We start from the raw sequence: 26,548 nt of genomic DNA, 5'->3' as shown, positions 1-26,548 counted from the left end.
AGACACTGGCAGGCGAACGTCCAAGTGTGCGAGGAGAAGCTCTTCCCACCTGAGCGATTCGAGTCCACACTGAGCGCAGCCATCTTGTTGTACGGACAAAACGGCTGTGTCAGGCTGTTGTTTCCTAACTTCCGCTGAAGCGCGACAGCTGCGACTGCTAGTAAACTGGATTCTGAGGAATTTTTTTAAAATGCCGTAGCTATTAGAACAAATACCATCCGGAGGAGAACGGAAGTGAGGTCACCACCGTTCGACGATGCTCCAAGCCAGTGGCAGAGTCTCTCAGCTCGCCTGACGTAAGACGCTCGGCTGCCCGCATTGGGTAGGACGCGGAGTGACGCAGGTGGCGGGTGGATTTGAAATTGGGACGGGAAGAAGAAAAAGTTGCGGCGGCTGTAACAGCGACAGTGAGTGAGTGGGGGATGGTTTCCGCGCGTGCGTTCCCGCCACCGGCTGTGGCAGGAGAGGACGGGAGGGATCCTTTGGGGGTTGCTGGGGCACCGGGCGGTCTGGCTGGCGCCGGAGCAGGAGCCTCCCGCTCGAGCCCCCTCCCGCTTTGCTCTCCGGTCTACAGGCGCAGTTGCTAGTAGCTTCCGCTCCCCGGCGGGCCTGGGCAGAGTCCCCAGGGGCTGCCCAGTTCCTCAGGACTAGGGTTGCCACCCCACCCCCCTCGCCCATTGGCCTCGAACTCCCAGTGACTACTGCAAGCAGCCCAGGAGATTTAATAGGATATTTTAAGGAAATGACATTGCGGCATAGGGGGGCTCCTAGAATAGCTTCAGTCACAGTTGGCAACCCTACTCAGGACCCATCTGCCTGTAAGAGAAGGGGGGGGAAGTGTCTCACAGAGCCCTCGCCCTACCTGCCTGCTAAGGGGGGCTGGGGCATGGGCAGGTCCTACTGGCAACTAGCCAGTCCCAAGCCACCACTATACTCCTCCCACCTCTCCCCCCCCTACACACGCACACACTCCATGTACACATGCCTGGTTTGGCCTGGATTTTGCAGCTCTATCTGTGCGAAGCGCACCTGCTGCAGCAAAAAGATTGCACAGGGGAAAGGGTTAATCTCAGTGTAATATATTAAAGTGGAGTGCATGTCCTCCTCTGAGCCAACAGGCTGATGGGTACATTGTCTCTTTAGCGATAGCAGACATGGTAATTTCTGGAAGTATCTAATGATGGGGTCTGGATATTGCAAGGGAATGCTCTTTGAGGGGGGTTTGAAGATTGGGGTGCACCTAATGTTAACGTCTAAGGTAAGGATAGGATTACCAGAGTCCTGAGGAGAGTGCCTGAGTTGTTGAAAGGCTGGTGCCTTTCCCACCCCAGGGAACTCGTGCATTCTTCCCAAGATACACAAGCAGGAAACCCAGGCAGATGCATCATATATGAGTGTGGAATTCCTACTGAACAAATATAAGGACTTATAGAACTTGTCTTCAAACCATACAAAGGGCAAGTTTCCTCCAAGATTCAATGGACTTTGTCCAGAAACTTTGCAACTTTAACAGCTTCCTTTAGAACACTATATTTACCACCATGGATGTCCCCTCCCTATACACTAACAACCCTCACCATGATGGCATCGCTGCCTGCCTCAAATATCTAAAAGACAGGGGGCAACACACATCCATCCCATCACAAAACTCACCCATTTCATTCTCCATAGCAACGTACATTCAACAACACACACTTTGCCCAAACCATGGGAACAGACAACAGCTCCCCAATATGTCACCCTTTTCATGGGCCACCTCTAGGAAGAATTTCTGGAAAAATGCACCATGAAATCAATGGTATACCTGAGATGCATCAGTGATGTTTTCATCATTAGACAAACAACCTCAGTTCCCTCATAGATTTCCACCACAACTTCAACAGCCACCTCCCATATATCAAACTCTCTCTACAACACTTGCCCATCAGCATCAACTTCCTGGACATCATGATTAGCTCCATCAATGGAACCCTACAGATAACTATATATAAGAAATCCATGGATCACCATATTTAACTTCACAGATCCAGTAGCTACCCCAGACATGCCAAAAAATCTTTTATCTACACCCAAGCAAGAATATGTTTAGAGGGAAAAAAACTGGGATATGCACCTTAACACATTTAAAACCACCTTCACCAAACAAAGACACTGCACCAGAGAAGTAGATCACATCATGGAATGGGCCACCCAGATTCCCTGAGAGAACCTGCTCAATACAGAAATAATAACCCCACTGACTGCACATGCCTAGTTGTCACCTAGCACCCCACACTGGAACCTGTACAAAATATCATCAAACAGCTATAACCCATACTTGATGGGGACCTCATCCTGAACGATTTCTTTCTGGAACTCCCTTTTTTGGTATTCAAACAACTCCCACAACCTTGCCATGCTCATGAGAAGCAACCTCCCTACAGACTAGGACACACAAAGTCAAAGCAACCCCAGACCCTGCCAGAATAATAAATGAAAAACTTGCAGACATACCTCCACTACTACAGTGATCAATCACCGTTCTCATCCGTAACTCATCTTTCAAGATCCATATATCCTACAGACGCCTATCACAATATGTGGTGTACTTCATCCAGTGCATCAAATCCCCCAACAACAACAATGTGGGTGAAGCCAGGCAATCACTACACTCTCAAATGAACTCTCACAGAAAAAAGAATACAAAAATACCCTGTCATCCATAGGTGAACACTTTTCACAAAGCAGTCAATCCATATCTGACCTCTCAGTCCTCATCCTCAGAGGAAACCTGTACAACACCTTGAAAAGATGAACTTGGGAGCTTAAATTCATAACTCTGCTAGATACCAAAAAATCATAGATTCATTAGACACTGGTTTTATGTTTCATTACAATATTCTGTAACCCAGTAACCCTCTTTTGACTTATGGCTGCAGAAGTATTAACAGTCCACTTCATTTTAAATGGTCTCTTGCAACGTGTTAACTTCTCATGCTAAAGAATCTATTCCTCTTTATATTCACTATGACACTTAGGGTGTGGCTACACTTGCAGCCGTACAGCGCTGCCGCGGGAGCACTCCTGCAGCAGCGCTTTGAAGTGCGAGTGTGGTCGCGGCGCCAGCGCTGGGAGAGAGGTCTCCCAGCGCTGCAGGTACTCCACCTCCTTGTGGGGATTAGCTTTGCAGTGCTGTAACTTGCTGCGCTCAGGGGGTCTTTTTTCACACACCCTGAGCAAGAAAGTTGCTGCGCTGTAAAGCGCCAGTGTAGCCAAGGCCTCAGATTACTTTTCCCTGACCTGAAGAAGAGCTCTAAGTAGTTCAAAAACTTCTTTTTCACTAGCAGAAGTTGGTCTAATCCTCACCCACCTTGTCTCTCTAATATCCTGGAACTAAGAGTATGTCTACATCTACAATTTTGCAGCGCTGGTTGTTACAGCTGTATTAGTACAGCTGTATAGGGCCAGCGCTGCAGAGTGGCCACACTTACAGCAACCAGCGCTGCAAGTGGTGTTAGATGTGGCCACACTGCAGCGCTGTTGGGCGGCTTCAAGGGGGGTTCGGGGAACACGAGAGCAAACCCGGGAAGGAGACCAGCTTCCCCGCGGTTTGCTCTCGCGTTCCCCGAACCCCCCTGCAAACCGCAGGGAAGGAGACCTGCTTGCACGGGGGTTCGGGGAACGCGAGAGCAAACCGGGGAAGGAGACCAGCTTCCCCGCGGTTTGCTCTCGCGTTCCCCGAACCCCCCTGCAAACCGCAGGGAAGGAGACCTGCTTGCTCGGGGGTTTGGGGAACGCGAGAGCAAACCAGGGAAGGAGACCTGCTTGATTACCAGAGAGGCTTCCTCAGGTATGCTGGGATGCCTGCTTATTCCACGGAGGTCAAGAAAAGCGCTGGTAAGTGTCTACACTTGATTACCAGCGCTGGATCACCAGCGCTGGGTCCTCTACACCCGAGACAAAACGGGAGTACGGCCAGCGCTGCAAACAGGGAGTTGCAGCGCTGGTGATGCCCTGCAGATGTGTACACCTCCTAAGTTGCAGCGCTGTAACCCCCTCACCAGCGCTGCAACTTTGTGATGTAGACAAGCCCTAACACTGCATACAGGAGTGGTGAAATAGTTCCTTTAAATGTTTAATGCAGTTATCATTGGTCTTCAGAGTTAGCACATCAATAAGGTGAATGAGACAGGTCATCCCTTTGATAAAGCTCTTGTTTCAGAGTCTATCTGCAGGCTCAGGCAGTATACATTTGGGAAATTTACTTTGCAGCTATAATGACTAACTTTTTTTTCCTTAAACAAAACTTCAATTTCTTCAGGAATGCTAGGGCCATCAGATAATTGCTGGTCCAACATACCAACCAAGCCTATTTCAATCCAGTCCCTGCACATAATGGCTGTGTGTTACAAGAAGAATGATGTTCCTTGACACTGTGACTTTCCTGTAATACCAACATAATTTACCTTGTAGTTTATTCACAATGCGGCGCAGCTCGAGTACCACTGGTAGCAGTAGTCGGCAATCCATGATGCCTCTGAGAGTGCAGGATACCAACAAGATGGGTCTTCATACACCTCAGGCGTAAGTGTCACTGATTAAGTAATTTAGAGTGGATTTTCACAAAGGTAATTGTTAATCCCACTGGGTTAAGCACGTCTAAGTCTCTGCAGGGTCAGATCCATAAACAACAATTTGTGTAATGGTATTAGCTTTAATGCCATAATTTATGTTTGCATGCAAATATGGTCAATTCTTTGGGAGAATAAAATTTTATTATTTTAGTTTCCTGGCTTCCATGTGACTAAAATTTCATATTTTAACTTTTCTTTTTGTTGCATTATCAAGTACAGAACATCTGGCAACATTGTTTTTATACAATTGACAGTCTCCAAAGAACATACTTAATTGGTCAGCAACACCAAGTAACTTTTAATTCTAGAATGCTTAGTCTAGCTTAGGGTGGATAAAAATTGGTGCTTTTAAAAAAATAAAATAAAATCTGAATTTTTTTTTAAATTTAAATACAGGTTTATTTTTAAAAAATAAACCAATTTAAAATTGTCAACCTGTGCTAAGGCCTTAATTTAGTATAATCTATTATGATCATTTAAATTAAATGCAAAAAATAATTTTAAGCAATCTGTGTTTGTAGCCAATTTTTAAAGACTGTTCCACCAGTTCAGTGCTTTGTCACTGTGCAAGTACCCGGAACCAGTGCTTGTTGAAGTAGCAGTTGCCTTTTCTGCAGGTGCACAGCAGAAAGAATGTTTTTTTCATTTCAGTTTATTCAACTAGTTCAGCATTAAGAAACCAGTTGGGCACTGAACCCAGAAAGCTTGTTTTCCTTTCCCAATCTAAAAATAAAAACTTGGTCTGAGAGGATATCTGTTAGTTTTAAAATCTTGCAGGACACAGTGACCAGAAACAATCAGTTCAATTCTTTAACTACAGATAATACTTCCCTTTTTAATAAGTCAGTTTTAAATGCAAATCATGTTCATGTTTTTTGAGAAATGTTTTTTTCTTGTGTACCCTGCATATTTAAAGTGGTTTTATTTAATAAAAAGAGAGTATCGGTTTTGTGCATTTTAAACTGAATTTGAATTTCCACCCAAGTAGACCTTGACATATATTGCAAATATAAAGTTAATCTAATTAATATGTCAAATTTAAAAATCTGAATAAACGTACCTTAAGCTATATAATAGCTTGCTTAAATGTATGTAGGCATTTTGTATCTTCCTGGTAACAAAAAGCAGCAGCATATTTATTGTAAAGGTTATATTTAGCTGTAAATCAGTATTTTTTTTAACAGTTACCAATAAATGAAAGTCAGCCTTTCTTTAGGACAGTAATTAAAAAGTACTAATGCAAAACGCAATTAAAATTGGTGACAAATCTATCCACCCTAGTCATAACTTCTGTTATGAATATGTGCTGTAGTTTTCTTAAGTGAGCATAAAGGTGAAATTATTGTAATATCAGTAACTTGCACAAACTTTTTTTTTTTTTTTTTTTGATTAAGGCAAGACAGAACAAACTTTGGGAAGCTGAGTATGAGTAAACCTGCATCTGGTACCTCAGAAAGAAAAATCAGCTTCTTTGGTAAAAGGTATTGGTGATAGGGCTCTATATGGTAAATGTAAAAAGTAATTGAACAATTTTTTAAAGATCTCTGCAATTTGTTTTCCCTAGAAAGATTTCTATTGGGGAAGGAGGGATTTGGGCACTTTGGTGTAGGAGGAGCTTCATAACTCTATCTCTCGCCTCACAAGGGTTGAGCAGTACAGAGCTCATGTTCCTGTGCAGATCACTGACTTCCCCTCAGAAGCCACAGTAAGGGGAGAGGCAATGGGACAAGTCTTTAGTGGGCTGTACTGCTCTGCTCCCACATGCATTTTTTTCTCGGTTAGACAAGAGTTGGGGATAATAAGCTAGAAGATGGGGACCACCAAAAACTTCAGTGATAGGATGAAGGTAAGGAAGATCAGAATTTATTTTTGAAATCTAAGAATATGGTTTATATCAGTTTATTTTGGCTATTAGTCCAATTAACTATTGTTATTCAGCTAGTATTAAAACTAAGGCTTTGTCTACATGGAGACATTGATTAGCATAGATAATACAAAATAACTTATTCTGCAATAACTATTTCAGAATAACTTCCTGTGTGGATACACTGTTCCGGAATACAAATGACAAAGCAGAGTAATTATTCTTTAATAAAAGTGATTAAGTGAAGAAAAGTAAATAAGCTTAAGAACACTACAGTTATGGTCTACAGGTATCTAAACTTTTTTTTTTTTTTTTTTTCCCCTAGAACTAGTGGTCCAGGGGGTTCACGTAACAGTCAGTATGGTGTGTTTGGTACAGAAAAGATCAAAGATCCCAGGCCACTTCATGACAAGGCATTCATCCAACAGTGTATTCGACAGCTCTGTGAGGTATTTTGCTATTTTCTTTAAATGTTTGGTTTAAATCATAAAGGTTAAATCTACCTTTTTCCTTTCCCTCAAACCTAGCTTTTGTCTAGACCCTACCTACACACACTAGTAATATGCATGTATCTTTTCTCAGTTTCTTGTAGAGAATGGCTATGCCCATAATGTCTCCATGAAATCACTCCAATCTCCATCCGTTAAGGACTTCTTAAAGATCTTCACTTTTATCTATGGCTTCCTGTGCCCTTATGAGCTTCCTGATTCTAAGTTTGAAGAGGAAATCCCCAGAATCTTTAAAGAGCTTGGGTATGCATCAGGAATTCATTTTTATTGATTTCTTATTGTAAAAGTGCATGGTAAAACTTAAAATTGTGTAGTACAAACTCCTTCCCCAGCATTGTTATTGGTCCTGTTTGTTTTGTTTAGGAGGTGCCTTGTTGGATGTAGAGGGTTTTTGAGGGTGCATTTCACTCAAGCTGGACAATTAGCTATAGTCATAGTAATCTTTGGTGTTACTTAGAAATAGTAGTAGGTCCAACATTTTTTAAAAATCTTAAATGTTGGTAGTCTCCAAATTTCCAAGTTTATGGGGCAGTGTGAATTGCATTTAACTCATCCTGTGAGGTGCCTTGTGCTGATAGAGAGGCTGATGATTGCCATCATCTCATATTGATACCTTTGAGTCAAGCATACTCACCATGTCAAATATGTGAGGTCTTTGGTTTGTGTTATCTAGTAGAAATTTTGAAAAGAAGGGTCCTTTCCAGTGGCCTTACTTTGTGATACTGAGAAACTAACTGTTTTACTAGAAACCAGGTAACCAAAATACAATCCTGGGTAACAGTCAAAACATGGTAATGATTCTTGGAATTAAGACTGTTTGAGAAACTTGTCTCCAGAGCTGGAGGATGGATTTAAATAATTATTTTTTGTAAAAAACTGAATCTGGGTGTTTAAAGAACATTTACATTTAGCACACTTTAGCAGCAAAACGTTTTTAGCTCATTGCCCTATAAATCTAAACTAATTTTGTGTAGCTGGCATCCAAAATCAGAACAAAATGTGCACTTTTCCAAACATTGAATTTCAGAAGATTTCCAAACTATGTCTGTAGTTAGCAGTGCAACATCCAGGTGTTATATATTTATGAACTTCCTCAGTAACTTGCATGTCAAATTTTGTCAGATTACAGATGTTGTTTTAGTTAGCTCCCAGCACTGTAAATTCAACCTAGGATCTGAAAACTATGCTATTTCTGCCTAATATCACATGGTGTTTAGTTCACAACCACTTTTGCAAGCCAGTCTGGCATTTAGAGAGCCCCAGAAGTGAGAATTTCATTTAGTGGGGACTTGGGTGCTCTTCCTCTGGTTTCTCTTGTCCAGTTGGTTAGGAGTGGGTGGGCTTCAGACCTGCCTCCACCATTACCACATCCCCCAGTGCGGGAGATCATCAGTCAGTACACCTCTACCTCGATATAATGCAACCCAGTATAACATGAATTTGGATATAACGCGGTAAAGCAGTGCTCTGTGGGGCGGGGCTGTGCACTTGGGTGGATCAAAGCAAGTTCGATATAACGCAGTTTCATCTATAACATGGTAAAAATTTTTGGCTCCTGAGAACAGCTTTATATCGAGGTAGAGGTGTACTTCGCATGTTGGAATTCTTTTTTCCTTCCTTACCTCATCACCCACACCCTATCTTCCAGGCCTCTCTGCCTCCTTTCCTAGCACCTATTTAAATAGTTCCCTCTCCTTCCATCTAGCACTACTGTGGATGTCTCTTGCATCAAAATAGCCTAAGAAGGAGAAAGGGGAGAATCATTCCAAGTGGGGAGATATCAGGTGGGGAGGCAGAGCAGCAGAGGAGAGTCACAACCGAGAGTTGCCCCCAGCACCAGACTAGAAAGAGGAAAATGGGAGGGATGTGTCTTGCAATATGGTGAGCAAATGGAAATTGTGGGAATAGTTTGAGGACATTCCTTCTGGCTTCAGCACTACCCTTGTCTACGCAACAAACCTCCACCTCCTCAGTCCAAGAAGACATTAAACTCCTGTCATTACCAGCTGAAATATTCTGCTATTGGAACTTAGCTGATTTTATTATTTTTTATTTTTTTGATACGTGATGTAAAGTAGAATCTACTTTGCTCTTCTGTAGCTGCTTCATAGAAGCACATCCCTTTTTTATTGGTAAGGTGAGCCTCAAGGTGTATGTAAGAAGGCCATTTTGTGTAGTCAGGGTATTTTTACCAGAATAAAACTTTTATTTGAGAAATGCTCTGATTCTTTTTCCTTATAGGTATCCCTTTGCATTGTCAAAAAGCTCTATGTACACAGTGGGGGCTCCACACACTTGGCCTCAGATTGTAGCAGCTTTGGTTTGGCTAATCGATTGTGTCAAGGTACTATCTGACTTCACTGAGCAGAATAACTTTGTTTTCATGTATGGAGTGTTGTTGTAGGCTAGAATGTTAGATATCTTAATGAGTGACTTTTGAAATAGCCTAAACACTACAATAAGAAAGCAAAAAAATTGTCAGATGACATTTTTAGTTATGATGTGACTTAAGAGCTAGACTTTAGCCTTATTTTTATAATGGTATATCATATGACTTTATTTTAATTTTATATTTACACCTCTTGTTAAGCTAACTTGTGATGTTGATTAATACGTACACTAAAACAAGGTAGCTGCATGGAAGTAAAAATTAAATATATGAACACTTTAAAAAATGTGGACTGAATTCAAAGAGGGTATGTAAGTTAGGGCTTGAAAAATCCACTTGCTTCTGAGGAGCTTCCCTTTTGCTCCCCTGGTGACCATGGCCATCTGCTTCAGTTTATTAAATTTAAACTGTAAGGGTAGAATTTTCAATAGAAATGTAGGACACCTGTCCCACAATGGGATGTGTGTGCTTGTGTCTTGAGCACTCTTGAAAAGCCAACCCTAAAACTTCCAGTATTTATGGCTGCAAAGATACATTTGGCTTACATTCAGAAGGTTAAATGATACAATTTTGTTATATAGAATCTCTAAACAGTTCTTCTTCCTCTCTTGTGAGACTCAGCTTGGCAACATAACAGTAGAATTAAACTAACAAAACTTATTTTCATGCTGCTATTCAGAAATTACCATCAAAAAGGGAGATATTGGTCCAGTGATGCTAATTTTGCATCCATGGACTTTTTCGTAAAATGAATGTGATACTCTAATCCAGGAACTGGTAGAAGTCTTCACAGACTGCATTCTCTGGAGTACTATTAACTTCATATACCATTAATTCCCCTTCTAGTTGTATTCTGCCGTGAGGGAAAACACACCCTTTGATGAAGGACAGACCTGGGAAGGAGAAACAGAAGATGGAATTGTACATCATAAGGTACCATAACAATTTACCAGTGACTATAGTAACTACTCATCTAGAACAGTGGTCCCCACAATTTTCAGAGTCATTGTCCGCCAGGGCCAGCATGGCTGCGGTTCCAGGGGAGCAACAGGGTAAAGAAGGCTGAAGCTGGAGGCTGGTATGGGGCCAGGGGTGAGGGCTGGGGGCAGAGGCGCAGCTGGGCTGCGGTCGAGGGCTGAGGCTTGGGATGGGGCTGGAAGCCGGGGTCCTAGCTGGGGGCAGGGCCAGAGCAGAGCTGGAGTGGAGCTGGACAGGGTGGTGCTCCCTCTCTGCCCCCTGTGGGGGCTGGCCCCGGTCCCATTGCTCCCCCCTGAATGTTTTTCCACACCCTTCCCCTAAGGGGGTGCGCCCCACAGTTTGGGAACCTCTGACCTAGATTCTGAAGTATACTGTCATAAGACAATGTGTATAACTCATTAAAATTTTAAGCTACTTTAATTCGGCTTTCAGTTTTCTTGGTCAGTCTTACACCTTTAATGCTATTTTCACAAAATCATGACTGCGATGTAAATTAGCTTAATAAAGTAACAGTTTGTACTAGTGGCTTTTTTTTTTTTAATTGTAAGATTGTACTATGTAATGTTTGCAGATTGTACTATGTAATAAAGCATAAGCTTTATTGTATTGGCAGGATTATTGGCTGGACTGTTTACCTCAACCTAAATTATTTTTTAAAATAAGATAAATTTCTTAGCAAAGGAACTCATCCTCCTTTTGTCTGAGCTCTGGTAAATTACAGCTAAAACTACTTCCCTGAATGTGGGTCAACACCAGATTAATAGTCTCAAGTGTTCTACTTCAGGATGGAAACTGTTTATTAAAATAAAATAGGAATCCTTTGATTTTTATGATTCTATCACATACTGCTTCTGCTCCTCGGGAGGAGAGAAGAGTGGGGGTTTCATCCTGCTTTTCATTTTCCTCTCTTGGCATGGTGTAAAAGATTTCGTCTGTTTGGAACTTTGTTCTTTTCTTATTAAATTGCAATACTGTCCTGAACAGTAATTCCATTTAAAAAAGGTAGGGTTTCTTTCTTATGGAGGTGACGCTTCACCACCATCTGCCCTTAGCATGAAGTAGTCTTGTCTGTGCCTTATGTAGATCAATTCCCTGATTCCATCATTCTCTGGCAACACAAGCACTGCCTTTCAGTTTCTTTGCATAGGTTATCAATAGGCACATGCCAACCCCCAAGTCTTCCAAGCATCCCTCTGAAGTGTCAAGCCCCTGTTCCACTGAACACTCGCACAACTCTGAGATTCACTGCTCCCAAGGGAATAGTACACCATCTTATTAGTTTTAATTCAGGATTATTTGCCTTCCCACTTAACCCACAGCACTCAGATATATGTATAGTAAAAACAAGAATAAGATTGTTCTTTGATAATAAAGATTCAAATGATAGTAAGAATATTGGAAATATGGTTACACACAAAACAAAATCATAACAGGCTTTCTAGACCTAAACCTAACTCACAAGACCGTCTCTTTCTGCTTTGGGAGAGCTTACCACAAGTTCTTATAAGAATTTTCAGCCAGGATGGCCGAGAGCTCCCTTTCATAAAATCAAGCCCACTGGCAGCTTGACTTCACAGATTAAAAGATGCCAAAGTATGTCTCTACACCCCCAAATATACCAGACCAAACCTTTGATTTTTTTCACCTGAAAACAGGGTTCTCCATCCACCCTGCTTCTCCATTCCCCTCTTCCCCTGACACCTCTCCATCCCCATTAGGGTTACCAACCCTTCAGGGTTGTCCTGGAGTCTTCAGGAATTAAAAATTAATCTTTAATTAAAGATTGTCATGTGATGAAACCTCCCGGAATACATCCAACCAAAATTGGCAAACCTAATCCCCATTTACCCTTTCTTGTTAATTCTCTTCTAAAGTCTCCACAAGTTCTTCATTAGCATTTGAATCAGTATGCTAATAGACTTCTGTTGTGAGATACTGGATACTGAATTGTCCACCAGGGAGATAAGTGTCTCCCATCTTCTGTCTGGAGAAGTTTGTCTCCAGATACTCTATCCTGGAGTGTTCTGCCTTTAACTACCAGGCCTAAAGAACATAATTTTCAGTATATATTCATAATACCTCACTTATTTCCTGTACGGACATCTGTTGACGATTATGATGACCAGTGTGACTGGCTTTCATTAGAGACCTTACATGACATTTTTTTGGTAAATCCAGAGGATCCCTTTACCCCGGGCCCTCTGCCAGTTGGCATCAAGAGGTCCTTTAGTCACAAATGCTTCCAGTTCAGATCTTCATTTTTACTTTTAAACTGGGTAAAACTTTTTTTCTAACTGCTAGCCCTGCAACCTAACCCTAGATCTAAAAGCCAAGTTTCATTCTTTCCTCCTGTTATCAGTAATAAAAGTTCTGCCCTGAGTTAAAGCTATGCAGTACTTTTCAGTGGAGTTGCATAGTTTGACAGAAGGCATAATTGGACCTATAGAATTGTTATTAGCAGTGATGTACAAGCAAGAAAGAACCATGGATGAATTTTCGATCCTGGGGTGAGGTTGCAGGGCTAGCAAAAAACTGTTTTTTAAAAAGAACCTCTGTAAACTGAACAAATATGAGCTGGAATTAACATAAAACAAAAGACACACAATACCACTTTCTGTTGCTCTTGAGAGAACTGCAGTGCAAAATTGCTAACAAATTACAATCTTGGGGATTCCTGGATTATATGGACACCTTCCCCAACAATATAGGCTACATCCTCTGTCAGAGGACTATATCAGATCATCCCTCATACATCTAATTTTTAAAACAAACAAAACCACCAAAAATAGACTTTTTTGATAGACTTACCGCTGCAAATACCATTTCATCTTCCTCCCTTCTCATTTGCATCTAAATTCAATTGAATACCCAATCTATTCTTTCTGTCTTTAATTCACTCTTATATGGGTTTTCTCTTCATACTTTGCTCTCCATGCTCACTTGTTTTTTCCAGTATTTCTTGAGCATCTTGGTTGATGACTATTATTCCTGCTCCTCTCCCTCTTCAGCTCAAACTGAACTCACCCTTTTGCCTCTAATTTTTCATCTTCCTCATTATGTACCATTGAATCCTCATCCATTCTGCCTTGATTTCTGTACACTTTCCAGTACATCTTTGCTCTCCTCCAAGCCATGCAGAATGCTGCTTCAAAAAAATTTCCCCTCATGCCTCTTAATATAAGTCCCCTATTTAAATCCTTTCATTTGCTATATGAAGGTCAAGTGTTTGGATCTTGCCTTCAAATTTCTGAACTCTGCTACAGCTTACATCATGTTCTTTTCATCCTGTTCTTGTTTTCACTCCATTGCCTCTCACTGTTCTCTTTGTATTCTTCTGCATTCTCATCTGTGTACCTTCTTTTTTTATGCTTAGAATAGTCTCTTTCCTATGCACCATATAGTTATGCTATCTTAATTCAAACGATTTAAAAATAACCTAACAGGAATAAAACAAACAGTTCTAAGAGTTAATGGTCATTTGATCAGTTGGTGTATAGTGAGTCTGAACTGTATTCTGTTTTTTAATTTAGAATGTAAATCCCTTGCCCATGACCCTGTCTGTCTGTATTGTAAAGAGTTGAGCACATGGGACAGTGCTTAATAAATAAACTGATAACCAGAAAGATCTGTTAAGATGTTCAATTTAATTCCACTTGCTGAGTGAAACTGGATATCCAGATGCTTAGAAGCTTTTGGCTTTCCTTTATGCAAGTTTTTTAAATTGTATTTTCAGCTTTTTATGGACTACACTGTAAAGTGCTATGAACACTTCATGAAGGGTGGAGACACTTTTGAGGAGTTTGATGCAGAAGTGCAGTTAAAGCTAAGTAAGTTTTTTCTTTTTGTGGCTGGAGGGATTAGTCTATATTTGGCCATAAATTGTTTCAATTAAAAGTGAAATTCTTCTCTGTAAAGTGCCTAGTTGTAACTAAAAGATTGATTCCATGTTTCTCTCTTGCTTGCAAATTTGATATGAAATAAAAGGATGGATTTTTCCACCCTCCTCCAAACTGCCAACCATGCAGTCAAGTGAGGTTGTCTTCATCTTATGTATCATCTGCAGTAATGCAGGTTGGTCACCCTATGCCCTCAGCGATACCCGTGCAATCCTATGTTATCAGTTGTATTGTATGGGTGTAACTTATTGGAATGCATTATGCAATGCTGTTGATGCAAAGATGAAATAGCATTTGCTGCTCATTCTTACCTCTGGCACAGCAGGGCTGACAAATAAAAGGCAATCCAAATTTCCTTTTCTCACTAAAAGGTGCAGATGTGACTGACTACATACAGGGCAAATCAGATGAGTAAGAACGTTCCACTTCTGCAGTCTCTTTTCGGGGCCTGTGTGGTTCCACACTGTATTGCAGAGCTTCTCAAACTGACCTGTGAAGTACTTGCTGATGGTCTGAAAAGTGTTGGCAAGTTGTATAGTGCAGCTCCTTGTTTTCACCTGCTTCTACAGGCATCCAACACAGAGCCTGACAAAACAGCTGAAAACAAGGAGAGCGCTTCACTCAGTCCCTCAGTGGCTGTTGCTTACGTAGGAGCCACTCTCAGACTAGAGGCACCAATAGGACTGGAGTTGCCAGCTAATGGAGCCATTAGTAGGAGAGGAATCATGAGTTATCAGTGAGAGAGGAAAGTTCAAAAGGAAAGAGAACCAGGCAGCTGTCCAGCATGTGCAGGGTGCAAGGGAAGAGACAACTCAGATTGTTGGGAGGCACATGGGAGGAAAAGAAGAGCATCATTGTTAGAGGAGCAGAGTGAGAAAGTGACCATTCCCCGCCTGCCCTTATCACAGTTTTTACATAAGTAACATATTGCACAGTCACAAATGGGGGTACACTTGAGATGTTGTGAGGGACTTGGTTCATGAGGTGAACATTGAGAATTAAATGAAAACTATAACCTTTTGAAAAGTGTGTCTATTGAAAAAATGGGTGTCTGGTGTGCTATAATAAAAGCAACTGCCATGGCATTATGCAGTATGGATGTTGATGTTTTAGGACAGCAGTCTAACTTCTTTGTTTCCTTTCAGAGGATTTGTTTAATGTAGATGAATTCCAGGTGGAGGCTCTAGCAGCAGAAAACAAAAGGTTGCATGAAGAGATTGCAAGACTAGAGAAAGAAAGGGAAAGTGAGCCGGTTAGTACATATGCCCATATAAGTGAAGGGGAGCTGTTTTTTAACATGATTTATATTGATGTTCTGGGTCCTCTCGCACATTTCTTGGAAATAATATTTCCATAGCAAGGCATTGATACCACAGCAGTAAGACAGGCAAACTGATGTGGCTCTTTCATGCTAGAATAAAATGTAAATATTCTTTCAGATGTTCCAAGCAACTCACGCTGACCCTGGATATCATTTGTGCTCTATATCAATGCAATATAATTTTATTGGGAACGCTTGAGTCACAGTTGGGTATTGTGTAGATACTTTCAAATAATGGAAGACTTTGCAATGTTCTCAGTTTAGCCAATGTAATTCTAAGCACTGTTTATCCAACAAGATTTCTCTCCAAGGACTTAATATCTGGGGGGTGGGAGAGTACAGGACAAAGTGGCAGCAACTTATCGAAATGTTTGTTTTGTAAGAAAGCATTATGTATTTGAAAAGTCAGTTCAAGTATTTTAAATATATATTTACTGAAATATAAATTGTCTCAGTAGCTAGGTAACTGGCAAACTGAGACTACCTTTCCTGTGCAAAATGTGCTTGTTTTACTGTTGTCCCCTCTCCTCTGTTTCCACCATCTGTTGTGTCTTGTCATAACCCTAAATTGCAAGTTCTCTGAGGTGGAACTAGCTTATTGCTTGTTGTCCAGTGCCTTGCACAACTGGGCCTTTATCCTTGATACACGCTTCTAAGTAGTATTGTGATGCAAACAAAGTGTCAGAGGCTTTTGGATTGAAATGTTTGAGATTAATAAAGCTGTTGGGAATGCCTAAGGCTTTAGCCACTAAAAAGAGGGAGAGAGTATAAAGAAAAACATCATCAGCCTAACAAAGCTGCCTGTAATCACAGCACAGTTCTGTGTAGAAAGTAAAAATGATTTTATTTCTACAAATTCTCTAAGTGAAAGCTTGGTGTTTTTTTTTTTCCCCTTCTCCTCCCCACAAAAGGATCGTTTAGTGTCATTGAAAAAACTGAAATCTTCTTTGCAAGCAGATGTTCAGAAATATCAGGCTTACATGGCTAATCTGGAGTCTCATGCAGCCATCCTTGACCAAAAAGTGAAAGGAATTAATGGGCAACTTGAAACAGCAGGTGAGGAAGAAGCACTGTTCACAAATGATTGACCATGCTAAAAACAACTTGGTTCAGCTGTAAGTGTGTGAAATATTTATTGTGCATATCATGATCCTACAGAGAAACTTTCCTATATAGATTCCTAACAAAACAGATTTTCATTAGATTTGTAGCCACTCTATAGGCTCTGAGAAGAGTGGGGTGAGGAAATGCCAAGCGAGTGATTACTTCCTAGACCAATGTGTAGATCACTTTAAAAAATGTATAGGCTGATAATTAAGAACCTATTAGTTGATCCTAATTTTTTATTTATATATTTTAACATCTAGAACACAGGTTCTCAAACTGGGGGTCATGAAGTTATTCCATGTTTTTAATTTATAAGGGGGGCTGCACTCAGAGGCTCGTTGTGGGAAAGGAGACGCCAATACAGAAAGCTTGAAAACACTGATCTAGAACTAGGTTTACTCCAAAACTGAGTGAAAGCATCCCTATCTTGTTTGTAAAGCATTTTGGGATTCTTTTTATACAAAAATAATCTATCTAAATATAAGAGTCTATTATTTTAGTGTGTACTTACTGATTTCCTTTCCACACTAATATTTAATTGGCAAAACATCTGATTCTAACTTGTTTTAACTAGAAATTGCCAAAACTTCTGAAACAATCACCTTTTCTTTTGCTAAAAGTTAAAATATAGCTGATTTGAGTCACATTAGACATGTTAGCTCCAAGGCTCAGAAATATATGTCACGTATTAAATTAGGAAACTTTTAAGAAAGCAAAGTATGAACTAATATGGAGTAGTTATAATGCTTACATGAGGCTGCCATTAACTAGTCTGAGTTTCTAATAGATCTAAAAAAACATTTTGTAAATTCAGAAATGGAAGTTGAAGCGATGAAGCAGGAGAATGCACGCCTCCAGCACATCTTTGATAACCAGAAGTACTCAGTTGCAGACATTGAGAGAATAAATCATGAAAGGGATGAACTACAGCAAACAATCAACAAGCTGACCAAAGAACTGGAGGCAGAAGAGCACCAATTATGGAATGAAGAGATGAAATATGCTAGAGGGAAAGAGGCGGTATGTGAGAGGCGATTGTCAGTTTGCATCCTTAAAACTTACTTCAAGATTAGTCAAAAACTGAAATTTAAGACACTGCTGCCAATTAGTTTCCTAAATTCAACAGTAGCAGTAATGTGTCTGTTTAATGTGTCTGTCTTTTTAATCTGTTTAAAAGGTCTGTATTTATTCTTATCATGAACAAACACTTCTTTCTTGCCCACATCTCCTTTCAAGTGGAGTGGAAATGTCTTTGGGATGCACAATGATTTGTGCATCGTCGATGGTATAGCAGGTATGCACCACTGATGCTGAATCACAGAAGGCGTTTTCAAAGTTGTTGGCTGTCTAAATCACTTTCTTGGAATTAAATATCCCTAATGTAATTTATGACATTTTAGCACTTTAATTTGCATTAATATTTCTCTGAGCTCTTAGGACCAAACTCATCCTTCAATCCCACTGAATTTAGCCCTGCTGAAAGGATGAGTTTGGCTCTTAGTATGCTAATTTAAAATGGCAGTTTTTTAAAGTTGCTACTTGTTGGACAAAGCATACCAAAAAAAAAAAAATTCTGCTCAAACACTGTATAACTTTACATATTGCTTGCTTATAGCTGTAAAATTCAAAGCTAATGCGAAATAAAAATAAAATAGATGTTGCACTATTGCTAAGTAACACCTAGGGATCAGGAAACAGGCCAATTTTGAAACTCTCTAGGTATGAAATCATTAAAATAACGTGTTAGGCCATTCAATTGTGTATGTGCCGTATTCATAACTCTTGCTCCCTACACCAATGTTTATAACTCTTGCTCCCTACGCTAGAAGCATTGCAGTTATGAGAGATGTTTGCCTTTTTTTGGAGACTTACAAACTACTCATAAGTATCCATCTCCTAGCTTTGAGAGTCAGTACCCAAATTAAAACTCGAGAGTAGTTATACTTCATGAGAAGAAAATACAATAAGTCAAATAAGGAAACTGTTCAATCTCACCTGTATACGTTATGAAATTTCTGAGAGCCTATCTACAAGACTCACAGTGGTTAAACCAAAAACGCTAACTGACAAGTTGACAATTACCTGGAACTCTTGCATTTCCAAGAAGTGTGTGCACTTTATGGAGCAACTGGGCAGTCTTTTACTCAGCAAGAACAATGAGCTTGCTGCAAGGCTTTGGAGTTGGATGCATGCTTAGAATATCTGTTAATTTTTGGCTTTCCACCCTCCTATTCCCCCCCCCCACCCCCCAACAGATTGAAACACAACTGGCAGAGTATCACAAGCTGGCTCGAAAGCTGAAACTAATCCCAATAAGTGCAGAGAATTCCAAAGGCCATGACTTTGAGATTAAGTTTAATCCTGAAGCAGGACCAAACTGTCTAGTCAAATACAGAACTCATATTAATGTAAGTGGACACCATTATGTTTAAAAGACTGGTAATTTTATTGCTGCTTCACTCTTAGGAACAGAGTTAGTACTTCATTTATAAGCAACTTTGTTAAGAAATTTTAAATTACACTTTAAGTAACATCAGTACAGTCCTTTGAGACGTACTGACAGAAATGGCAAAAGGAAATATTCTAAATAACAAAATATATAGGGTGATGGGAATGGTAAGTCATTGGGGGGGGACAGACATCACTTTCAGGGTTTTTTTTTGTCACACACACCACCCCGAAGTCATCTTTTTTGCTTATAAAGTGGCTTGGTTGAAAGCTTGAGCCTTGTTGAAGAGATTCCAGGTTCCCATCCTTTGAGGTTTTAAGTTGTGGTGGGGCTTTTCTCTGAGCAATAATGGCTTTGTTCATTTCTAAATTATTGTAATTCTGGAGGTTTCTGGGACAATTTCCTTATTTCAATACACACCCCTTTTAAAATGGCTATTTCTTTTGTATGTACATTACAGGCTCCCCTTATGGAGCTCATAAATAGGACCGAAGAAGAAATTAGAAAAGCTACCCACAAGAAAATGGGTTTAGAGGATACATTGGAACAGGTGAGCTACACATGCTTATGGTGTCTCAATATTAAGCTTTGCTAGACCATCTATTACCAACACTTGACCACTTACATATTATAAAAACATTTTATTATTTAGTTTTTTTATTCTGGTTGTGCCCAAAGGCGTTTGTCAGGGTCAGCCAACATCCCCCATTGTACTAGGGACAGTACAAAACAAAGGTACATATGGTCCCTGCCTCAAAGACACAAAAGTGATTAACAGAAGAGGAAGTTAGGTGGTCAAGGGTAACAAAAATAAGATGCAGTTACATAAGTTTGAGGGCTCCAAATACTGGAAAGCTTTTTTTTTTTTTTTTTTTTTTCTTTAAGATGAACAAATAAGTAAAATGAGCTTTCTCAGACTGCTGCCCAACCTAGCCATCACTAATTGGCTGATATCTTGTAGGGTTCAGAGTAGAATTGGGCCTAGCAGGTGTCTGAAGATGGATTAGTTTGGGAAAGATGTTCCATGTGTAGGGGTTGTTGATTAATATTATAGCCAATTGATTTTGACTATATTTGCAGTTAGATATTAAAAATGCTCAAGAGACCAAATAACCAAGCTCAGCCAATTTGTCGAGACAAAACTGTGTGCTACAATACAAAAGGAAGACATGCATACACCTCCTCTGAGAACAACTTTTTTTTTTTCTCTCAGCATGATTATCACACAATAGGTATGCTTCAAAGATACAACCCCAAGACCACTTACATTTATATCATGGCTGTTTACCAGTTAAAAAGTACTTTATAGATCACGTGAGATCCAACCCACCAGTTCCTTAACTTGTCCTTCTCTTTGTTTTGGATACTATATTCCAAGCCAGTTGCATGTGAAGGTACTTCTACTGGGACCGAGAACAAATGTATCTTGCCTTTGATGGGCTTCGTATTTTCTAACGTCAAAGCTGAACTCAGCTTTGCAAAGTGTTATGGGATACTTGACATGGGTGAACAGAATTGTGAGAAGAATAGTAGGTGTACATGTATTAACTAACAGGAGCAGCATTTTAAAAAGGGCAGACATGTCTGGAGGAGGAGCCAACAAAGGAGCATTCAAAGCTGGTACCGCATCAGATAGAAGAATTGTTCTTGAAATTTCTGATGAAATAACATACTGCTAAGTTTGCTGCCACTTTAACAAACACTTTTAATAGGACACCTATTACAAAATCCTCTTGTTCAGGAATTAAGACCTGTTTTTGTAGTTGTCTTAAATTGTGCCCATTGAAAAACTCAATTTAAAGATCATCCATTTAAACAGTGACCTGCATAATTAAAGCTCCTTAATGTTCTTGGACTTCACTTGGATAATCCGTGTACTCAGCAAATTTATTCTCATCTCTGCTTTGCTGCAGAAGAGTTCCAACTCCTTCCAGTCAGTGAAGATGGCTCTAGTGGCTGTGAAAACATGAAGAGAACTAACCTTTCTTATATTTTCTCTTTTTAAACACATGAAAGTTGTTCATCTTCTACGCTGAGAGGGGAAAGTACATAAGAATCAAGCTTGAACCTGTTCTCAGAGTCCCAAATACTATAATCCTCACACAATGCTTATAAAAACTGATTGGGAAATTTAGTATTCACTAAATCTGAAACATATATAAACACTCCTGTCTACAATGTTTATATGCACACTTAACATGATTCTCCAACAAAAATGAGACCTTGATAACTGTAAAAACTCTTCAGTCCCATCAGCCTTCCTTACTGGATATGAGGATGGGACAGTAACTGGATAAAAGAGTCAATTAGGCAGTTGTTTCAGCAAACAGGAAGCTACACTACAACATTTAAGTTGTCTGCCTCCTGCAATTGACCGTGGTTCTGATTTGATGTGGTCATCATCAGAGCAACCCACAAATCTGTCTTCAGTCAGGGAATGAAGTGAATTCTAGAAAAAGAAAAGGATAAATTCACTTGTTTGACACGAAAGGGAACATCACTGATTTGGAAACTGTAGTTGGAGAATGCTGAAGAGGAAGAATTGGTATCACAACACTTTGTTTCTACAACTTGGAACATTTAGAGATTGAAATACAAACACAGTGTACTTAGGTATTTTAAATCTTAAAGATGTGAATTAGAAGACTAAATTCCAGCATCTCCTAAATCTGATAGGAGAACATATTAGCAAGAAGTCCACCATTTCCAACACAAGCCCCTTGAAACTGAAACAAGTAAGCTTTTATTTAGCATTGTGGTGTATTGAAAGTTAGTAGTTTTTTTTTCACCTCTTCCCCCAACCTCCATCCTCACTTAATCAGAGGTAATACTGATGGCAAAGGGTATAATTATCTCTGTGTACATTGTTTGTTTCACTAACAATTATTCCTTACACTGGTCCATAATAGTAGTTGATCTAAGTATTCATTTTTGGGAGTTAAAATAAGAGTCATGGGAGGATGTGGCTTCTATGTATATATTTTCTGTGAAGGTGGAAAGTACTCAAAATTGCAGGTTGGAATTTTTGCAGGACTACTGTTGGACTTTTTTAACCAACTGTGTACTTTCAGGTGAACACAATGGTATTAGAAAAGAAAAGCAGTGTTAAAATGCTTAAGGAAGAGGCCCAAAAGCTGGATGACCTTTACCACCAGAAGCTTAAGGTAGGCACTATTTATAAAGGGAGACAAATTAAATGAAGGATTTGGATAGTGAAAATCTAAAGTTGTGTTCTGACTGAACATTTGAGTCTTATTGGTGCTGTCACAGCCATAAACAAACTCATACATAATTGAGAATTCAGTGCTGGAGAAAGTCTTGATCTAACATTCAGTAGAACATGTTTGGTAACGAAAAAGAACCCTCCTGTTGACTGAGTGGTCCCCTTAACATTCCCATTGCTGCTCTGGCAGCTGTCGCCTTGCATAGCAACCTCTTCCCTTATGTTTGTTCTTTCCCTAAGAACTATGTTTCCGAGAAACAATGATGCACAGAAAAAAAAATGCTACTTCAAAATAAGCTAGTGTTAATGTTAAAGGTGCAGGTTTGAAAGAGGTAGTAGAGCTGTAATCCACAAAAAGGGTCTGCATTACTTGGCTGCTGACGCACTAATTAGGAGTTGAAGGCAGTTGATCATCACACTCTTGCCTCACAACACACCTAAACTCAGCTATTGATACTGTGCGATTAGAGTAAGTCAACAAAATATCTAGCAGCTGTGATATTGGTAATAATACTTTCAAAACACTATACAAACATTAGAAAGACTAGCAACCATTTTTTAGCAGAAGTATGACTTATCTGCTATTATGAGTAACATTTACGTTTACTAGAACTGAAAGCTTAGGAGACGGGGAATTCTTTTTGTTGGTTGTGTGCATTTGATAGCACTATGTGTATTGCCAACTTCACTCTTTCGTCTGTTTTGTTTGAGCTTTTCACAGAGGAATAGGGGAAAGAGAAACTTTTTTATATATATATATTTTAAAAGGGATATTATTGTAAAATCACAAAAATTTACAAGAGTAGTCAGGATCCAGGCGTACTCCCACTGTGAGAAAGGTGACTACTACTGCCTATCTTAGTCCTTCAAATAACTTGCGGGGGGGTAGACTTTGGAAGGGAAGGCTGGAGCAACCCAAGCCTTGAAGGGCGGAGTGTGAGTTGTACTCCAGGGCAGTGCAAAGGGACCCCCTTGAATTCTTTCTCATTTGGTTTCCAAATAAGCTGTAGCATAGTGTTACAAGTGTATTGATTTACTAATTCTAATATGAATATTAGTAGTAAATTGAGAGAGAACAATTTATCTCTTAAAAATAAAAAATAGAACTACTAATTTATGTTGTAACCATTACAGGAAGCAGAAGAGGAAGAGAAAAAATGTGCAACTGAGCTGGAATTATTGGAGAAGCATAAACACTTACTTGAGAGTGGAATCAATGAAGGCCTCAGTGAAGCTATGAACGAGTTGCATGATGTTCAGCGGCAGTAAGTCCAACAACAGCTAGGGACTGGTTTTTGAGATATAGAATGACCTGTGCAATATATTGTGTTAACATATCTAGCATTATATGATATAATTTTTATATTTCATCAAGTGAGTAGGTACCTATTTTTCATCAGGCTCAATATCATTACCTTCCTTCTGCAAGCTTACAGCTATAAAAGATTTTCCCTCCACAGTAAATGTGCTTTGCCAGGATTTTTAACCAGTCTGCCCAATAGTTGTGTTCAGTTGTCTTCCAGTGTACCTTCATATCATGTATTTGGTTATAGTGAAAGTGGAAATCCATCAGAGTTCAGTAAAGACACCTGAGTACAGTAATTCATCTAGAAGAATCCAGGAAAGCTGTATTTTGATCCTGATAGTGTTTTCTCAGTTGCTCTTATTTTCCTTGTGATCCTTTACTTTTTACTGATCAAAATAAAAATGCTTGATTTTCAAAGTTAAGTTTAAGAAAACAAGTCTGATCTGATTCAAATAAATTATCCCATGAAGAGTTGTATTAATCTGAGCCAGAGTAAAATGATTGTTTCCACTGTGTCAACTTGTATAATTAAGAAAAGTTTTTTTTTTATATTCTTTAGATACCAGGTTGTTATACAGATGACAACAGAAGAGAGTAGGAAAGTAGGTGATAATTTGAACCGTCTCTTGGAAGTGATTGCTACTCATGTAGTATCAGTAGAGGTAAGTCAAACTTGTTGCTGTCTACAATTAAATCCTTCTGGACATGGGACTTTCAGAAGGATAACTGTGCATCTGTATAAAGAGTTTGCTCCTTTGAATAAAATACCCATCATAGCATCTATAGTCCTGCTAAAAAGAGCTTGGAGTTTCTGATAATAAAGTTGATGGGTTTAATTCTTTATTCAGTAAAAGTCAGGAATGGCAACTGATACTTTATAGTTCTTCCTTGTCAGTTTTAATCTTCCTCCCTCCCTCTTCTGTGTCTCCCTAAGAATAGGATGACTTAAAATATTTCACATCTATAAATTGAGATTATTCAAAACACATGCAGCTGCAAATCCCAAATACTGAGGGATAGTTCAGTGGTTTGAGCATTGGCCAACTAAACCCAGGGTTGTGAGTTCAACCCTTTAGGGGGCCATTTAGGGATTTGGGGCAAAAATCTGTCTGGGGATTAGTCCTGCTTTGAGCAGGGGGTTGGACTAGATGGCCTCCTGAGGTCCCTTCCAACACTGATATTCTAAGGAGCCATTGTTCAACATTATTACAGAAAGCAATAGTTTAACTAGTTTGCTGTAACTCTCTTTTAGAAATACCTGGGTGAACAGAATGTAAAGGTTGATAGAGACTTTGAAGAATTCATGTCAGAAGATTTACTGGCAAACTTAAGAGAGATCCTAGACAACTATAAAAAGAAGGCTGATGCAATGTAATTCTCAAAAAGGATGAAGAAGATAAAAATTTTGGATTTGCAGAGCTCTAGAGGTATCCGTCCTTCAATGTAGGCATCACCCATCATAGATTTCCTTGTTAGCTGAATTGCTGTTATGATTCATAAACTCTTTTACAAATGTATATAGCTTCCTTTTAGTTTTTTAGTACGTGCATCATTATATAAAAAAATTAAGAGGTTAATCAAATTATTTGCAAATAAAGTAATGGATTTGTTTTTAACGTTCTTTGTTATCCATTTATGCAACTATGGCACGACACAATCCAGAAAACAAATTTAATTTTGATCTCTCTGTAACTAGTAGGAGGTGTTCGCATCACTTGTGTTCCTCCCAGAAACATTTAATGGGATTAAGATACAGCGCCACCTGTCTGAAAAATGACCTGGAATGGATTTATAGATGAGCCATCAAGTCCCAGTGCTTAAAGGGACACTGCCAACTTGAAAATTTGCCATCTGAAAACTGTGTATTGACTAATGTTACAATAAACCTATAAGATTACTAATAACTGAGATGAAAGAGTTTTTTCCATCATTTTTGAATTTTACTGTGCATTTGACAGTATATAGCAAATTTAATTGTTTCTATTGATAGTGCACATCCTTTCCTATGCCCTGCAAGAGACAGTGTTTTGGTTTTTTAACCAGTGGCGGTAGCAGCACCAAAAGAGAACAGGCAGTAGACAGGGGAGGAGGACTGTGCTTGAGCATGTTTGGTACTGTTCATAGACCTGCTGACACCTGGCAAAGGCTTCACTGTACTTTACAAGCAACTCCTGTTTTAGACCTGACAAACTGACTACACCAATACCCCTCTTTCATGGTATTTATCCATAAAGGATAGCATGTGAGGCCGCTACTGAAAGCCTGTAATTTATCAATACTCATAATCAGTGTGAAATGTGTGTACAGTAATAATTAAGGAATAATGTAATTATATTGAAAATTATGCCTGATGGTCTTGAATTGGAAATTAGTCACTAGGAAATCATCTATCTCAGTGATGGCCCACTCAATCAGGAGAGAGTTGTCAACTATGGTCCTAGTTATATAGGTGCGATGATTCAAGGTAAAACGTAAACTTGGATACACTTAGGAGCAGAGAATCTGGGATTTCTGTGAGTAGCCAATATAAGGGGCTGGATATCACAGGGGAATGATTCAAGGGGACTTGGGCACTCGTTAACCTGCAAGGAAAAGACAGGGCTGAGGCTGGCAGGCTTGTGGTGTTAGGGAGCTAACATCCAGCTACTTCAGGGGATAACAAAGTAATTCCAATCCTGGGTAGCCCAAGAACTGTCACACCTGCCCAAAGACCATTCTCAGCATAAACCAGAGTAGAAAAACCCTTAATTTTTAAAGAAATTTTTTTGGGGAGAAAATGAGGACAATATAGAACCTTTTTTAATAGTATAGAAAAAGTGAGCTTAGTCTATTAAAAAGTCAAGTTGTGTCCCTTTAAGTGCTCCATGTTCCCAGAAAACAGCCTTATCTTGCT

The 26,548-nt window shown here is 39.6% G+C and overlaps 2 protein-coding genes across 9 annotated transcripts in view; one reads left to right on the top strand and one right to left on the bottom strand.

The window, feature by feature from the left end:
- Positions 1-235, bottom strand: part of METTL4 (methyltransferase 4, N6-adenosine) — a 31,666-nt gene extending 31,431 nt beyond the window's left edge. Inside the window, exon 1 of one of the 3 annotated variants that reach the window (XM_050939240.1) lies at positions 50-235. The gene's annotated coding sequence lies outside the window, so the exon portion shown is untranslated. The remainder of the gene's footprint in view (positions 1-49) is intronic. The other 2 variants (XM_050939244.1, XM_050939243.1) reach the window with 2 other exon arrangements.
- NDC80 (NDC80 kinetochore complex component) lies at positions 213-25,553 on the top strand. 6 transcript variants are annotated; one of them, XM_050939220.1, is made up of 17 exons: positions 213-296; positions 4,453-4,563; positions 6,008-6,094; positions 6,803-6,926; positions 7,060-7,229; positions 9,228-9,330; positions 10,222-10,308; positions 14,087-14,180; positions 15,395-15,501; positions 16,482-16,626; positions 17,492-17,697; positions 18,933-19,085; positions 19,587-19,676; positions 22,198-22,290; positions 23,484-23,614; positions 24,215-24,317; positions 24,908-25,553. In XM_050939220.1, the coding sequence occupies exons 2-17, from the start codon at positions 4,463-4,465 to the stop codon at positions 25,028-25,030; spliced, it is 1,917 nt and encodes a 638-aa protein (XP_050795177.1). In that variant the 5' UTR covers positions 213-296; positions 4,453-4,462; the 3' UTR covers positions 25,031-25,553. The 6 variants fall into 6 exon arrangements, with proteins under 6 accessions (XP_050795177.1, XP_050795178.1, XP_050795173.1 ...); XM_050939221.1 differs by having other exon boundaries at positions 266-322; XM_050939216.1 differs by lacking the exon at positions 213-296 and adding an exon at positions 319-411.
- Positions 25,554-26,548: the final 995 nt, after the last annotated feature.

This window comes from Gopherus flavomarginatus, chromosome 2, assembly GCF_025201925.1.
Source record: "Gopherus flavomarginatus isolate rGopFla2 chromosome 2, rGopFla2.mat.asm, whole genome shotgun sequence".
Taxonomy (NCBI): Eukaryota; Metazoa; Chordata; order Testudines; family Testudinidae; genus Gopherus; species Gopherus flavomarginatus.
This window is presented reverse-complemented; position numbering and strand designations above follow the sequence as displayed.

What these genes read in the sequence shown, in the direction of transcription:
- NDC80 (XM_050939220.1), top strand. Translation starts at nt 4,463, where the DNA reads ATGCGGCGCAGCTCGAGTACCACTGGTAGCAGTAGTCGGCAATCCATG. An exon ending in ATGGAATTGTACATCATAAG is followed by an intron (nt 10,309 to 14,086) that starts GTACCATAACAA and finishes TTGTATTTTCAG; the next exon opens with CTTTTTATGGACTACACTGT. An exon ending in ATGCTAGAGGGAAAGAGGCG is followed by an intron (nt 17,698 to 18,932) that starts GTATGTGAGAGG and finishes ACCCCCCAACAG; the next exon opens with ATTGAAACACAACTGGCAGA.